This window comes from Chanodichthys erythropterus, chromosome 5 (genome assembly GCF_024489055.1).
Source record: "Chanodichthys erythropterus isolate Z2021 chromosome 5, ASM2448905v1, whole genome shotgun sequence".
Lineage (NCBI taxonomy): Eukaryota > Metazoa > Chordata > Actinopteri > Cypriniformes > Xenocyprididae > Chanodichthys > Chanodichthys erythropterus.
Window position 1 is genome coordinate 13,776,554 of NC_090225.1, and position 18,512 is coordinate 13,795,065.

Genomic DNA, 18,512 nt, shown 5'->3' on the forward strand with positions numbered 1-18,512 from the left:
ATGGGCCTTATTAGTTTAACGTTACCCAAAAATGAAAATTCTGTAATTTATTACTTACCCCCATGCCGTTCCACACCCGTATGACCTTTGTTAATCTTCAGAACACAAATTAAGATTTTTTAGTTGAAATCCGATAGCTCCGTGAGGCCTCCATAGGGAGCAATGACACTTCCTCTCTCAAGATCCATTAATGTACTAAAAACATATTTAAATCAGTTCATGTGAGTACAGTGGTTCAATATTAATATTATAAAGTGACGAGAATATTTTTGGAGCGCAAATAATACAAAATAACGACTTATTTAGTGATGGCCGATTTCAAAACACTGCTTCATGAAGCATCGGCGCATAAATCGGTGTGTCTAATCATTATTCAGATCGCGTGTCAAACTGCCAACGGCTGAAATCACGTGACTTTTGCGCTTCGAACAGCATATTCGACACACTGATTCATTTATGCTCCGATGCTTCATAAAGCAGTGTTTTGAAATCGACCATCACTATATAAGTTGTTGTTTAGTTGGGGATTTTTTTGGCGCTCCAAAAATATTAGGCAAATACTTAAGTGTCTTGGGATGGATCATTATTACAGTGATTATTATTTTTCTAGCATGTTATATGTTTGGCAACGGTTCATTGAACCCTAAAATATGGAGTGTGTAGCTTTTCATTTCTTAAACAACCACATATTAAGATGTATCATGGCCATATTCCAGGATGACAATGTCAAGCTTCATCAGGCTCAAATTGTGAAAGAATGGTTCAGAGAGCATGAATAATCATTTTCACACATGAATTGGCACTGACCTTAACCTCAGTGTAAGATTTTGGGATGTGCTGAAGGAGATTTTACAGAGTGCTCACCTCTTGCATTGTCAATACAAGATCTTGACCAAAAAATGATGCACCTCTCGATCGAAACAAATGTTGTGATGTTATTTCCATCAAGAGGTGCATCAATTTTTGGTCAAGATCTTCTATTGACAATGCAAGAGGTGAGCACTCTGTAAAGTCTACTCCAGCACATCCCAAAGACTTTCAATGAAATTAAGGTCTGGACTCAGAGGTGCCAATTCATGTGTGAAAATTATTCTTCATGCTCTCTAAACCATTCTTTCACAATTTTAACCCTGGGGAATCTTGACATTGTCATCCTGGTATATGGCCATAATGTGTCTTCATACAGGGTTGTTTAAGAAATGAAAAGCTACACACTCCATCTTTAAGGGTTCAAAGAACCGTTGCCAAACATATAACATGCTAGAAACATAATCACTGTAATAATGATCCATTAATAGATTCTTAAGTATTTTCCTATTAAAATCCAAACAGTGACTTTTTTTTTTTGGCCGGGCAGTGTACATTTGCAGTTTGCAGCATTTAAAAAGTGGGGTCGGTATTTTTATTTATTTATTTTTTTTTTTAATGTTTGTGAAAGAAGTCTCTTATGCTTATCAAGGCTGCATTAATTTGATAAAAAAAAAAAAAAAAAACTGTAAAAACAGAGATATTGTGAAATATTTTTACAATTTTAAATAACTGTTTTCTATTTTTATATATTTGAAAGTGTAACTTTTTACTCCAGTTTTCAGTGACATATGGTCCTTTAGCTCAGGAATCTTATTATTATCATTGTTAAAATTGTGTGTGTCTGTCTAAACATCATGATATAAATAAAACCAGGCATTCTCTGCTGTATTTCCACTTTATTGCCAGAAACAAGCTGTTCTGGTGAACCGTACACTTTACACACAAAAATAGTCTATTTATTTAAAAATGTAATCAACACCCATTAGCGCAGCAGCTATGAAGGACGGATGGATATTGTGCTATTTCTCAAGCTGTGAAAAGCCTGGTGATCTTCAATGCTGCATGAAGCCTTCTAATTGGCCATATCCCAGCAACCTCACACATTCAGCTTGTTAAATCTGAAAATTCTGTCATTGCCCTCAGGCCATTTGTCTCAGGGAAATATACAGGCTACATACTCATAGACACAGTTCAAAACATTACTTCCCCTGACACAGCAGTCACTAAAATGTTCTGTTTTGTCGACCGTCTGACCCTGACCAAAACTGAGCGAGTTTTTAAGACATGAATACAAAGATGCAAACACAACAACAGCATTTACACAACACTGCTAGAGGTATCAATGACGATTGTTTTTTTTTTTTTTATTTAGACTTAGGAAGCTCAAGAACTGTTCTTGATATGTTTCTGGCTATTGCTTTCACGATATGGAGATTCAGGTTTGTGCTCATGGCTAGCTAGAAATAAATGATCAACATGATCAAAGAATCTGCATTAAAAAGCCCTACAGAAGAAAACTAAAGTAGTAAGGCCAGCTATGATATGAAAATAGATGTTACAACCCGAAACATACTCTTTTCTAACCTTTTTTTTCATTCCACATTTTATAACTTTAAGATGAAATATCAATCAGTAGTGTTAACATACTCTGATAAAAGTAACCACAAGACAAATATAACATATTAACAGCAGTGTGCAACATAAAATTAAATGTTTGTTATTAATTCATTTCCATGGACAGACAGCAAGCTCATAGATAGATACAGCTGCTTTGCTAGATCTAGTGCTCATACAATGGAAGTCCATGGAGAATATAATTGCATGTTTATATGCAGATATTTACGAAGTTATTTTCCACTGAACACTCCTCATGAATTTAGAGTTGTTTCTGTTTCTTGTTTAGGAGGGCAGCAGGTTCATTACTGATGTCTGATGGATAGACTGTCTCCCAAGTGTTCCTGTCCCTGGGATAGCTGACAACAAATGACATCTATCATGGACAAACTGACTTCTTACTTTAGATGATGAATTCGCACCAACTTTCACCAAAGTGGTTGGGGTAAATTTATATTGCTTTGGTCTGACTATATGCCAAGCTAGATAGTGTAACTTTTTTTGTCTTACTGTCCTTTTGGGAATGAACTGTCTAGAAATAGCCCCTTAAGGATGACTATGCAAGATATGCCAGTCTAGGCAGTTTCAGAAAGAACAGCCATCACCGTGTCGGCCTGCTTAGCGAGCTTTGTGCTGGTGTGATTGGACAGTTTGGACAGGGTATCCCTCAGGTTTAGAGATGTTATCTGCTCCCTTAACATGCCTGTAGGAGAGAAAGAGAAGGCAAATGATGAGGAGAGGTAAATAGGAAGATACAGTTTAGTTCAAAACAGGGCTTTCTATATTGTATGCCTGTTGTAAAACCCAATAACAACAACAACAACAACAAAAAAATCAGTTAGGTAGAGACATATAAGTACCTAAGAGAAATGAGAGATAACAACATATCTTAGAAGGACCATATAGATAGCATCTGTAAAAAGACAATGTGGAGAATATACTTCCTTCTCCGTCTCAGGTCTTTTGAAATGAGAAAAGATTATTTTATTATTTTTTATGTCTGTGATTATGAGTGTCCTACAGTATTGTAATTCCATATGGTATATGAGCTTGTCTGTTAGTTTAAAAACAAAGTTGTTGTATCAATTAAAAAAAAATTCTAAAATTGTAGGTTGAAAAAGTCTATGAATTTTCCTATTATAACAATCGCTTAAGGTTGGTCAGTGTTGCCAAGTCTGCAGTTTTCCTGCATAATTGGGCTACTTTTACTTTGTTGCCGCAGGGTAATTTTTTTTCCATGGGTCGATTTCCACCCCCAAATGGCTACTTTTATTGCACAGACCTGGCAATCCTGAGGTAGGTTAATAATATTGTCTTGGAACTAAATCATGTACTGCATTATGAATTTGTACTCTTACTATCTAATCAGCAGTATAAGGTTTCGAGATAGAATCAAGTCAGACTAAAACATTATTTTGTACATCAAGCTGTGTTGGAATTGAATAGGGTACATAAATCAAACATACAGTAATAGCAACTATGTGTCTCTGTTATTTTGTTTCTATGAGATAGTATTGTTGATTGTACTGTATTCTATTGTGGACTGGTGATTGTCAGGGTTTGGGGATTTATGGGTAATTATTGTGAATGAGCATACTGTCACGCAAGAAAAATTTTAGACTCTGGTCTGACTGAAATTACATCAATCAATCAATCAATCGATCGATCAATCAATCAATCAATCAATCAATCAATCAATTGACCAATCAATCAATCAATCAATTGACCAATCGACCAATCAATCAGTCAGTCAATCAATCAATCAATCAATCAATCTTCATATCTTGTCATTTCAATCTTCACAGCGATTATTAGAGCTCTACTCTAATACAAGACTCTGGCACTGAGTTCAAACTATTCTTTGCCCTTTCCACAGTGTGTTCATTTTGTGGTACTGACTGGAGTTGGCAAGGCTGCAGATGAGGCCTAAAGCACTGAATTTGACCTCCACGGCCACAACAGGGTCATCTAGCATCTTCTGCAAGGTGGGGAGGAGATCTGCATCCAGAAATGGTTCTTGTACCGCCTCTGCACAGAAGAGAAAGCGGCATGCGTATACCAAGATTAGAGATGGTATGCATGATAGCACCATGTAATACAAAGTGTTCAGTGACCAACCCACAAGCAAAAAGGCCAATTCACACTGGACAGACAGACGCCGACCAACATGGACAATCGCCTGATTACAGTACATCACTTCTCAGACATCCCACGACCCGACAAACAGAGATTCAACATGCTCAATTGGCAAAAACAAGCGGCGAACAAAGCTAACAGACGCCGACAGGGGTAACACACTGACCCGACGAAACCTGATAATGTGTCTGTCAGTGCAGTGTGAATTGGCCTAAAGACTGTCAAGGCCTGTTCACACCACGGTTGATAACTATAAAAGATATAGTTTTAAAAATCATTGTAAATGTAAAATAATAGCAGAGCCCAAACCACAACTATTACCATATCATTGGACTCACTTTCAGAACAATTTTTCCAGGTGTTAGTATTTGAGTAAACTGTCAAAATAAAATGTGATATAATGTGAACGTGGGTAAAGGGGAGATTTCGAGTACAGTAGAAGTATGGAATGTTAGACTGTTAGGAATGTTAGGTTATTAGACTCCAATGTTGGATGAGAAAATAACCTCTTAAAATGTACACACTAGTATGAATAGTGCATAGTATATAGTATGTCATTTGGGACAAAACCATAGTCTTACCAATGTCTATTGCAGAGGCAATGGCCAAAGCAACTAAAGCCTCATTCTGCATGATGACGTGCTCGCTGGTTGCCATTGAGATGAGATGTTGGACTCCATCTGCTTTAATGACAGTTTGGATGACTTCCTTTAAAGAAAAGAGAGGGTGATATTTTAGATAAACAGCCCCAATGACTATAGTTACACATACTGTGTGTGTCTAAAACTCACAGGGTTTCGGCTGTGTCTTATGAGAGCTGCTAAAAGGCGATTGGCCTCGCCTCTGACACCAGCATGATCTTTAGCCTCGCACCACTCCATGACTCGTGCTAACAGAGCTTCATCCTTCCCTAAAACTGAAGCTGCTTCCTCTATGAGAAGGTGGGGGGGGGGAGAAGTACAGTAGAAATGAAGAGAGAAAACATACCAAAAATAACTGTCAATTCATTTATTGAGATTTTTATTAAAAACAAATTAAATACAAATTTAAAAGAGATACTGTGGGAGCACTTTAAGGTTTGTTTACCTCCATATTTAGTTACTCAGATCACTTTTGTCAAGGGAGATAATCACTGGAGTGCAGACAATAAATTAGTGTGTCAAAGCCCTTGCAGGCCTATTGTCTGCATACTGAGGTGTCTAAGGGCTCCCTCTAAAATAACACACTTTACTGAAGGGCTGGAAATTACAGCCTCTATGTTCCCTACATTTGAACAACAGTTTAAAGTTGTAAGGAGAATTGTTAATGCATCAGCCATTATAGTCATTTGGCAGGTAATTGTATAGTTTAGCAAAGCTTTTGTCTAAAAATTACATCCTGTCCGTTGTCATGTCCTCCTCTTCAACGGCCAAATTAATGTCCTTTTTTACTACCACCAGGACTGTCACACTTATTCAGTCTATACATTGTATGCATTTAAGAGTCATTTTTCTCAAAAGTGACATTGTATTCAATATATCAAACCCATGACCTTTGTCTAACGTTCTGGCAAGGTTCTCTAAAAGTTTTGAACAAACATTATTCCAGTTATAGAAGTTAACAAAAATATTAATTATACATTGTTCGTGGAATGTATTTTCTGAAATGTTTTCTGAAATGTTTCAGAGAACATTCAAAAGTAACCTTCCTACAATGTTTGCAAAATTATAAATGTTCCCACATAACCAAGAAAAAAATGTTTTTAAAACATTTAAAAAACTGAACGTTCAGAGAACATTCAGAAATAACGTTTTCATAACTTAATGGGAATGTTAGCAAAACATTTTTTAGAACAGATTTTTGTTAGCTGGGACCATGTTTAAACTACAGGAATATTTTAAAGGAGTGGTTGATTACAATTTCACTTTTTTAACTTTAGTTAGTGTATAATGTTGCTGTTAGAGCATAAACAACATCTGCAAAGTTACGACGCTCAAAGTTCAATGCCAAAAATTTGTTTTTTGAAGATTTCTCTGTTTAAGGACTACAACAAATGTGCTGGTAGGGACTACAAAAAGCTTGTTCTCGGGTTAGTGACATCACTAACCCTAAAATTTACAAAAACCCTGCCCCCGAGAACAGGCAACAAAGGGGGCGAGGCTATGTTGGGCTGATTTAGAGAAGAGGAAGAGTTGTTGTAGAAGAGTGCTGTTACCAACCGTCATTTCAATGCTGAATTTGCACAAAAGATTAACATGATGGAATATGGTAGTTGATGAGTTGAATTAACTCCACAGCAACTACACTAACCATTTATCCACGTATTCAGAAACATCCAGATGCATTCCATAAGTTGTAAGTTCTTCCTGAGTCTCTTTACCAGTGTCCGCCTTCGGTTTGAACAATGTAAGGCTGAACACCATTACTGACAATCGTCATTTTGGCTGTGCGTGACATTCTCCTGCTTTGTTGTTGTTGAGCAACCAAAGCGCGAGCTGTTAAAGCTCCACCCTCTTCTGGAAAGCGGGCCTGAGCAGCAACTCATTTGCATTTAAAGGGACACACACAAAAACTGTGTGTTTTTGCTCACACCCAAATAGGGGCAAATTTGACAAGCTATAATAAATGATCTGGGGGGTATTTTGAGCTGAAACTTCACAGACACATTCTGACGCCAGAGACTAAAAAAGGGGTATTATAGCTCCCCTTTAACCAACTGCAAACTAGTCTATTTAATCTGTGACCCAAAAATTCGCATATATACAGTTTTCTTGACTCGTTACCTTGGCCGTCCACCATCATGCGCAAAGTGCCCAGCAGTTTAAACTGGACTGGGGGCATGTCAGAGCGCAGAAGGGTCCTGATCCTTTCTGTGACTCCATCCTCCAACATGCGCACCTTATTGGAGGCTACATCAGGGGAACAGAGAGAGAAAGATGAGATGACAGAGCAAAGCTGAAACTTAGACTGATTGTGGTAGCTGGATAAGGCAAGACTTACTTCCACATACTGCCCCAGTTGATTAATCACAGTATGATATGTAAATTGTTTTGTACTACATTTTTTCTAAAATTGTATGCTTAAATATGGAAATGTGGCATTATCTATTTAAATATGCACTAATTTGCATAAATTTCCAGGACAAAAGTCTGAGCATTAGATAGGCCAGGTTCAAAATGATTTCATGTTGTTGACATTAGTTAAAGGATTTTACAGAGAGAATTTTGGATATTTTTTTTCAGAATTGATTCATTGATTTCACCCCCCCCCCCCCTAAATTTCAATTACAATACATATATTTAAAAACAGTTTTCTGAGAAAACTGTCTTTAAATATATGTATTGTAATTGAAATTGAGGGAGGCAAATAGATAAAATAAACACTTAAATGTGTATTTTGGATGGTTTCCACCAATCTGAAACATACCAGCACCCCATCCTTGGCATCAGTGTGCAAAACACACTGCTGTTCAACCATGCTGTTCTTTTCAGGAAACTCAAAAATGATTCTCAAATACTGTATGTATTTACAGAAAGCATCTTGATTATATTGAATTACATGGAAAAGAACAGAACTGAAGAACCTGGAATGGCGAGATTTCTAAGTGCACTGAGGCCAGCGTGCTGCACAGATACATCTCCCTCTGATACATGTTGCTCCAACAGGTCCAGAATATGAGGAACAACTCCTAATTCCAACATCTTCACACAGTTGCTGTCTAAGAGCAAAAAAGAAAGGCAACTATTCTTATAAATCTGATATACTTGAGAAAGTTGGAGTGATTCACACAAAACCCTCACTAAAAAATCCATAATTCATCTCCTCACCATTTCTGGCAAAGTTAGCAATGGCCAGAGCTCCTGACAACTGCAGCTCAGTGTTTGATGACTGCAGCCAGGAGAGAACATCCTGATACACCATCCCTGTCCCTTCTCCAAAACACTTCTGCATTGATTCATCTGTAACAGAAGGCATATGCTAGAAAATAACTAAATTAAATAAATCAGTCATCCATCCATTTTGTTTAATAAAGCAAGGTATATAACCTAAAACAGAATAGTACCCTTCTTGCAATGCATTGTTTGCATATTTCATGACAGTCTGTTACTGGTGATAGTCTAAAATATTTTTAAAAGTTTAAATTTTAACAGTTTTAGTTAATGATAACAACAGTGGGGGTGAATTAATGGAGAGCCATACCTCCCAATAGGAGGGAGACTATGAGGTTTGACGCCACTTTGATGCTGCAGAGGTCATGTGTGTCAGAGCCACCCTGAAGAGTTCGAATCATTTCAGAGAGAGCCTCGGGCACGCCTGCTTCCACAAACTGTAGTTTCAGAGCATCTATGAGACATGAACATGAGGTCACTCAGGGATTTGCAAGGACACACACAAGTCCATTTTTAGTTCACTTCTAGACATTGTGACTGAGGCACAAGACAGATCACATTTCAACCAAAGTACACAGTACAATTAATGTTTTATACGATCCAGGCTCACGTATGGACCTGGTTTGAATATGCGGCTCACCACTCTCTCCTAGTGACCCAAGAACCTCTAGTATGAGATGCCGGCGTTCTGCATCCGGTGCCCGCTTTAACTGATAGGTCAAAACCTCCGCCACACCCACTTCTGCCAGAGCCTCTCGTGCAGCATCTGAACACAGTGACATACCTCACAATTAATCACTAGATCTTATATACATGTTAGAGATATTATGAGGAAAAATACCTGAACAGTTCTTTAAATAAGAGTAACTGAGAAAGGGATGGCTATAAAAAGAGCGCTATGGATGCACAACATATTATTGGCATGTTCATTTTCCCTATTTTTAAAGGATTAGTTCACTTTCTAATGAAAATTTCCTGATAATTTACTCACCCCCATGTCATCCAAGATGTTCATATCCTTCTTTCTTCAGTCGAAAAGAAATTAAGGTTTTTGATGAAAACATTCCAGGATTTTTCTCCATATAGTGGACTTCAATGGAGCCTTAATGGTTGAAGGTCAAAATTACAGTTTCATTGCAGCTTCAAAGCATCCTACATGATACCAGACAAGGAATAAGGTCTTATCTAGAGAAACAATCACTCATTTTCTTAAAAAATAAATAAATTATATAAGTTTTAACAATAAATGCTCATCTTGAACTAGCTCTCTTCTCCTTCTTCTCTATTTGAATTCCAGCAGTGTAGACACTGCTAAGTGTATTACTGCATTCCACAGGTCAAAGTTTGAACTAAATGTTATATACTTGCACTAGAATATTGTATATGACAATTTAGTTCAAACTTTGACCTGTGGAGGGCAGTAATACAGTTAGCACTGTCTACACTGCTGGAATTCTAATAGAGAAGAAGAAGAGAGCTAGTTCAAGATGAGCATTTATGGTTAAAATGTGTAAAATTAAAAAAAAAAAAATTAGAAAATGAGCGAAGGTTTCTCTAGATAAGATCCTTATTTCTCATCTGGAATCTCTGTAAACTGTCATTTTGACCTTCAACCATTTGGGCTCCACTGAAGTCCACTATATGGAGAAAAATCCTGGAATGTTTTCATCAAAAACCTTAATTTCTTTTCGACTGAAGAAAGAAAGACATGAACATCTTGGATGACATGGGGGTGAGTAAATTATCAGGAAATTTTAATTAGAAAGTGAACTAATCCTTTAAGTTTAAATTAACTTTACTCTCATCTAACACTCACTCACAAGTTAATCTTAAAGTTAATAAATAAGTGAAAAATGTAATGACACTTTAGAAAATCTTAAAAGGAATATCCATGTATCATACTGTACATTACTTTGTTGTGATGCTTAAATTCACCTGTATTTTAGTTTTTGTTTTTTTTAGAGATTTATTTTTATTTTTTTCCAACAAAATAATATAGAATTTAAACATTGGTCATTTATTGGTTATGACAAAAAAATTATAATCTAATAACATAAAAATTATAGTCCAGAATATCAACACTGGTCATATATTGAAAGAAAAGAAAGAAAGAAAGAAAGAAAGAAAGAAAGAAAGAAAGAAAGAAAGAAAGAAAGAAAGAAAGAAAGAAAGAAAGAAAGAAAGAAAGAAAGAAAGAAAGAAAGAAAGAAAGAAAGAAAGAAAGAAAGAAAGAAAGAAAGAAAGAAAGAAAGCCCATAATTTTAGGCCATGTAGTCTAATGACTATGAAAAGAAAAAAAAACAAAAAACATAAGTAAAAAAAACGATGTATCCATTCCCTACTAAGTGTGACAATGTCCAGTCAGCCAGTGTTTTTGTAATATATGATTTTAGAGCTTCCCTGCTCTCTATTTTTGTCTTACCCACATCAGCAAGGTTGCAGAGTGCCAGCAGGCAGACATTCACCAGCGGGTCATTCTCAGGATACTGCTGCATTATGGCCACCAGCCTAGGGATTACTCCATTCTCCACCAGCTGCGTCTGCTGAGCAGCTGAGAGAGAGAGAGGCGGATGGGTGAGTGGGCGCACAGGGACAGACAGCCAAGAGAGGAATGGGCATTGAGAATAATCATGAAGAGAAAAGCACAGAGAATGAATGGTGATTTATTCTATTCTGACTGTGTAATGAATGCTCAGCATGAACAGGTTGTCGCAAGCCAAGCCTCAACAAAACAAGAACAGAATATACATTTTATTTAAAGTGTCTTGTTAGCTAGGAAGTTTTTACTTGCAAATTGCATAACCAACCTGGGGGACAGCAACAAGCAGCCTTTTGAATATGAAATATGAAGAAACTTCTGTTTCAGTACAAAAGCAGAGAAAACTAGGCCAGGAGATGTTGACAAAAGAGAAAGTCAATCCAAGGACTTAGAAAAGATCAAAGAATCCCTCCACACAAGACGTCTTTAAACCAGATGCGGATCACTGAACCATAATACCAGAAGGACTACAGGTTCAAGAAGTTGAAGGATAGACGATCACGATCCTGGCATTTATATTTCAAATGAAACTCTGTGTTGAGAATGAAAAATGTGTTAGAACCGAAGCAGAGAAGCTGAATGGAATTGCGGGACCAACTGGAGACACATCTTCGCTGCTACTTTTAATGCACCCAAGCAATCTTGACTTTAAACGGCCAACTGTTAATTCAGTTTCACTCACCATTTTCAAAGCAGATCCGTCCAATTGCACGGCCCGTGTGCAGCAGCTGGTCCTGGTCTGTGCTTTTCAGTAAAGGCACTAATACGGTCACCAGACCTGCTTCAATACACCGCTCCCTCACAGCAGCTAACACACAAATACACACAAACGTCATGTTTTACATACCTCACATCGCTTTCTATTGAACTTCTTATTCTATTAAAGGGATAGTTCACCCAAAAATGAAAATTTGATGTTTATCTGCTTACCCCCAGTGCATCCAAGATGTAGGTGACTTTTTTTCTTCAGTCGAACGCAAATTATGATTTTTAACTGCAACCGCTGCCGTCTGTCAGTCAAATAATAGCAGTGATTGGGAACTTTAACTATAACAGTAAATAAAACTTCCATAGACAAATCAAAATTAAAACCTGCGGCTCGTGACGACACATTAATGTCCTAAGAGACGAAACGATCGGTTTGTGCGATAAAACCGAACATTATTTATATAATTTTTACCTCTAATACACCACTATGTCCAACTTCGTTCAGCTTCCTGTTAGTGAGGTCAAAAAACGTGTTGTGATGACGGAAGTGATGTCTCGCCCATATACTTCAATGAGCGCGAGACATCACTTCCGTTGTCAGAGCGCGATCAGACCTCACTAGCCGGAAGCTGAACGAAGTTGGACATATTGGTGTATTAGAGGTAAAAAATTATATAAATAATGTTCGGTTTCTCGCATAAACCGTTCGTTTCGTGTCTTAGGACATCAATGTGCCGTCACGAGCCGCAGGTTTTAATTTTGATTTGTCTATGGAAGTTTTTTCGACTCTTATTGTTCAAGTTCCCAATCACTGCTATTATTTGACTGACAGACGGCAGCGGTTGCAGTTAAAAATCATAATTTGCGTTCGACTGAAGAAAAGAAGTCATCTACATCTTGGATGCCCTGGGGGTAAGCAGATAAACATCAAATTTTCATTTTTGGGTGAACTATCCCTTTAAGCTTAATATAATTACTAACACACTAACATAATTACTTGAGGTGGAAATTATTACCCTAATCTTACCCTTCACAAACAACTTTTGGCATTAAAAACAGAGGTTCCAAAAGGAGGGTTTTGCCATAGAAGAACCATTTTGAGTTCCCCAAAGAATTATTTTAGTGAACAATTCTTAGAAGAACCTTTTTTCTTAGTGAAGAACAATTTAAAGAACTCTTTTCCACTATAAAGAACGTTTCATCAACTACAGGAACTTTCGGCAATATTCACACAATGAATATTGAATTGGTTTATGTTTATCTCACACTTTGTTTAGATTATCAAAGTTTTTAAAGTAATCATTTATATTTTAATAATAGATGAAGAACCAAACAGACTCCATTGACTTCCATAGAATGTCCATCAACTGTTTGGTTACCAACATTCTACAAAATACCTCCTTTTGTGTTCAGCAGAACAAAGAAGTTCATACAGGTTTGGAACAACTTGAGGGTGAGTAAATGATGATACAATTTTCATTTTTGGGTGAACTATCCCTTTAATGTTAGTTAATAAAAATACAATTGTTCATTGTTTATGTTCACAGTGCATTAACTAATGTTAACTAACACAATGTTTGAATTTAATAATGTATTAGTAAATGTAGAAATTAACATTAAGATTAATAAATGCTGTAGAAGTATTGTTTATCATTATTTCATGTTAACGAATGTAGTCAGTTCATAATGTTATCAAACAAAACCTTATTTTAAAGTGCTACCACCAAGTCAAAAGTAGTAATAAATGAAGGATAAAAAGCTTCTAAGAATGTGATAGCTAAATGGCTAAAGTTGATGAAACACCAATGTAAGTAATAGACTCTAAAATAAAGCTCATTTACCTTCTCTGGCCATCTCTGCCACCAGTAAGGTGACCTGAGAGGTGAGGGGACTCTTCTTCCTCAGGACTTGAGTCAGAATGGGCAGAACACCACTGGACACTATTTTCTCTGCTGTTCCTTTCTCTGGGGATAAAAAGAGATTGGATTATTTTCTTTGCTTTTCAGTTTGTAATGTCTATATAATGTCTTATACACACAAACATGTATAGGGCATATAGATAAATATGCACGCATGTGTTTATTTGGGTAAAATACTTTACAGGCATGTGTTCTGTTTTTGCAGACAGGATATTGTCAGGGTTTTTGTGTTTGTTTTGGTTTAGCCTTGTTTAGTTCAGTTTCCTGTGTTTCTGTCATTTATTACTCACCCTCATGACGTTCCACACCTGTGAATCCTTCGTTAATCTTCGGAACACAAATTAAGATATTTTTGTTGAAATCCGATGGCTCAGTGAGGCCTGCATTGCCAGCAATGACATTTTCTCTCTCAAGATCCATTAATGTACTAAAAACATATTTAAATCAGTTCTTGTGAGTACAGTGGTTCAATATCAATATTATAAAGCAATGAGAATATTTTTGTCTGCCAAAAAAACAAAAAAAAACAACTTATATAGTGATGGCTGATTTCAAAACACTGCTTCATTAAGCTTCGGAGCGTTATGAATCTTTTGTGTCGAATCACGATTCGGATCGCGTGTGAAAAAACGGCAAACTGCTGAAATCACGTGACTTTGGCGCTCTGAAGCGCTGACTAAACACAAAAGATTCATAATGCTCCGAACCTTCATGAAGCAGTGTTTTGAAATCGGCCATCACTATATACAGTGGCATGAAAAAGTATGTGAACCCCTTGCAGAATCTGTGAAAATGAGAATTATTTTAATAAAATAAGAGGGATAATAAAAAATGCATGTTATTTTTTGTTTAGTACTGTACTGAGTAAGATATTTTACATAAAAGATGTTTGCATTTAGTTCACAAGACAAAACAATAGCTGAATTTATTAAAATAACCCCATTCATAATGTGAACCATTTATTCTCAATACTGTGTGTGGTTACCTGATGATCTACGACTGTTTTTATGTTTTGTGATGGTTGTTCATGAGTCTGAGCTCTGTTCTTCAGAAAATTCCTCCAGGTCCTGCAGATTCATCAGTTTTCAAGCATTTTTGCATATATGAACCCTTTCCAGCAGTGACTGAATGATTTTGAGATCTGTGTTTTCACACTGAGTTCAACTGAGGGACTCAAACTCAACTATTAAAAAAAGTTCAAACATTCACTGATGCTCCAGAAGGAAACACGATGCATTAAGAGCAGAAAACTTTTGAATTCAAATATCAAGGTAAATTGTACTTTATTTTTCTGCCGGGAAACATGCAAGTATCTTCTGGTTCCGAAGGGCAGTACTAAATGAAAAACAATGATATTTAAACAAAATAAGAAAAATTGTGACATCTTCATCCTGATCAAAAGTTTTCACACCCCTTAATGCATCGTGTTTCCTTCTGGAGCATCAGTGAATGTTTGAACTTTTTTTAATAGTTGTGTTTGAGTCCCTCAATTGTCCTCAGTGTGAAAACACAGATCTCAAAATCCTACAGTCACTGCTGGAAAGGGATCAAATATGCAAAAATGCTTGAAAACTGATGAATCTGCAGGAGCTGGAGGAATTTTCTGAAGAACAGAGCTCAGACTCATGAACAACCATCACAAAACATAAAAACAGTCGTAGATCATCAGGTAACCACACACAGTATTGAGAATAAATGGTTCACATACTTATGAATGGGGTTATTTTAATAAATTCAGCTATTGTTTTGTCTTGTGAACTAAATGCAAACATCTTTTATGTAAAATATCTTACTCAGGACAGTACTAAACAAAAAATAACATGCATTTTTTATCATCCCTCTTATTTTATTCAAATAATTCTCATTTTCACAGATTCTGCAAGGGGTTCACATACTTTTTCATGCCACTGTAAGCGGTTATTTTGTTTTTTGGCATGCCAAAAATATTCTTGTCACTTTATAATATTAATATTGAACCACTGTACTCACATGAACCGATTTAAACATGTTTTTAGTACATTAATGGATGCAGGCCTCACTGACGAAGGTCTTTCGGGTGTGGAACGGCATGAGGGTGAGTAATAAATGACATTATTTTCATTTTTGGGTGAACTAACCCTTTAAGCCCTGTGCTTCTTTCTTTCTTTTCACTGATGTCAAATCAATTTCAAACCACACCTTCTTCCTGACTTCCTCATCCTGTTGCTTCACTTTTTCTTTTATCTCCTCCCTCAGGTTTTGTTCTGTGCTCTTCAGAGATGCACTGACAGTGAGGCTGAGTAATACATTCAAATTCAAAGTAGTAGACGAGTATCTGCCCTGGAGACAGAGATGCTAGCAGGAGGAAATCTGTCATTAAAGCATGTTCTCCTCAAAAAAGATACCCACAAGGGCCACGGTGGCAGGTCAAGCTGTCAGAGGAAGCCTGGCTGCTATGGTAACATCTACTTTGTGTTCTTTTGCGGGGGCTGCTTTTCCATTTTTAGATTTTAGCATTTGTAATCCAAAAGCACAAGGAATGTGCCAAGAAGGGCCAGCTGGTGCAAACTAATTTGTGAGAATGAGCAGAAGATGGGGAGTGAAGTGGAGAAAAGAAGAGAAAGATTAATGAGATTAACCCTTTCTCTTCTTCGCCTTCCCTCTCTCCCTCTCTCAAATGTAAATGCGGATTACTTGTCTCCTACTTGTGCCCCAAATCTGCTAGCAGGAAGATAAGCTGACCCTCTGCTGCCCCCTACATTGGATTGTCTTCCCACACACACCTGCGCACACACACGCACGCACACATACGACTTCACGAAGGCAGAGGCAAATTGCAGTTCACAGCATGATGAGTGTGTAATGACTGCGACGCTAAATGATGCCCTCACTCAGTAGGGCATCTGGCAACAACATACGTCACTTTCACGTGTGATCATGGCTGTTTACAGGCTCTCGTATGGATCATGGTACCAGGATTGGATGGTGCAATAGATATACATGTAGGTATGGATGAAAAGATGGATTTTTAGATTGATGGGCTGACAAATACACAGAGATTTATAAATAGATTGAGGGATAGTTAATGAGCACATTGGTGTAAACTCACTCTTATCTAATAGGAGGGTAAGCAGAACATCCAGATGAGGCTTCAGCTCCTCCTCCACTAGCTCTGTGCTCACAGTGATGGCTTTCAGGGCCTCGCTGAGAGATTCTGAAACACAAATATGAGTGTCACCGCATCACGAACACCACCGCACAACATTTCGAAATAACAAGCAGATATAATAGTGTCTCTGAGACATTTTTCAAGATGATTCATAACCAGTTATACTATTGAGTTTATCCATGAATTCAGTGAATTTCCCAAGCACATTATCATACAAAAATATACTGAAGTAAACTGATAATATTAACATTAGCATTAAAACATTAACCCTCCCTACCCTAAACCTAACCACAACTTGCGCCTAAAGTCAGGATTTAGATCTTACCATAGCACTGAGACTGCTCTCATTAGAGTTACAAATGATTTGCTCTTATCATCCAATCATGGCTGTATCTCTCTATTAGTGAAACTGGATCTTAGTGCTGCATTTGACAGTATTGACCACAATATTCTTTTGAATAGACTTGAAATTATGTTGGCATTAGTGGAATTGCATTGGCATGGTTCAAATCATACTTATCTGACTACTAGGACCATTCCTTTTCACTCTATACATGCTACCCTTTGCTTATACTATAGATATACTCGAGTTTATTAATGAATTCAGTGTATTTCTCATGCATATTATCATACAAAAACATAATGAAGTAAACTGAATGCCTGTATTATGATATTAGGAATTGATTTATATTATGATATTAATAATTTATTTAGTATTAAGATGTTACTGGTTATTTATATGTGTATGCTCATCTGCCCTATATATATATATATATAAATTAGATTACCTTTAATGCTCACTTACATTTAATCTTTAAAAATACTACTAATTTAATAACACTGTTACATTCATTTGTAAAAATAAAAATCTGTATCTTCCCAATTAAATGTAATTTTAACATAAATATTCATAAACATTCAATTTTCATACTGTACATCATAATTAAAAACAATTGTGCATGGATAAACATACACAGCAATGTTCCATAAAAAAAATCAATGAAGGGTCAATTTTGATTTCATTACTAAAGACCAAATCAAGATGCCCGTGGACAAACATGTCAGTGTGATTTAATTTCAAGCTGCTGTGACATTCTTCACTCCATGAACATTTGTATATATACGTGTGTGTGTGTGTGTATCAGATAAAACCACCACAAATTTTCTAACATGATATGCACTATAATACATTAAATGTCAAACACTATCTGCAGATGCACACTTTGATGGTCACAAGAAGCACACAGGGCTAGAAAGAGAGACAGGGACGATTCTGTATCTCTTCTGTAAGTAATCACCCTGATAATCCCTGGTAAGCAGAGTGAAAATAGACATAGAGGAGGGCTATCATATACTTTCTCTTCCCCAAACTCCCTGTGATCCATTCATAGGCACAATAGATATGTCCTGAAATATCAGCCCTCTCCATTATAGGTGTAAAGGGCAGGGATGGAAAGCAGCAGTGCGTATGTGAGCTGGGCGGGGTTAAGGATACACTGGGTATACTCATTAACTCTGGGTGTCTGGCTCCCAGCATGCCTTTATTTTAACACCCACACGCTGAGGATACACCTCTCAAGCAATGGGGTTCGGCTCACCTGGAGGGTTAATCTCAATTCGATTGCTCTGAACCTAAGAAAGTGTGACCTTTAGAGGCAGAAGGTGTATGTATTTAAAGTTATACCTCGTATTATGGTTAAAAACTTGCAGCAGAATCACAAATAGGATTTACAATGAAGAGATTTGAATCACTCACCTATGTCTGCCAT

General features: G+C 36.8%; 1 protein-coding gene across 1 annotated transcript; it reads right to left on the bottom strand.

Moving 5' to 3' along the window:
- Positions 1–2,346: 2,346 nt before the first annotated feature.
- On the bottom strand, positions 2,347–18,512 carry si:dkey-191g9.5 (rap1 GTPase-GDP dissociation stimulator 1-B). The gene is made up of 14 exons (XM_067385218.1): positions 18,500–18,512; positions 16,684–16,788; positions 13,518–13,640; positions 11,651–11,776; positions 10,852–10,980; positions 9,070–9,195; positions 8,740–8,883; positions 8,367–8,498; positions 8,123–8,257; positions 7,323–7,448; positions 5,352–5,491; positions 5,142–5,268; positions 4,324–4,452; positions 2,347–3,127 (listed from the first exon to the last, which is right to left on the bottom strand). Exons 1-14 carry the CDS (start codon positions 18,510–18,512, stop codon positions 3,000–3,002), a joined length of 1,683 nt encoding a protein of 560 aa, XP_067241319.1. The 3' UTR covers positions 2,347–2,999.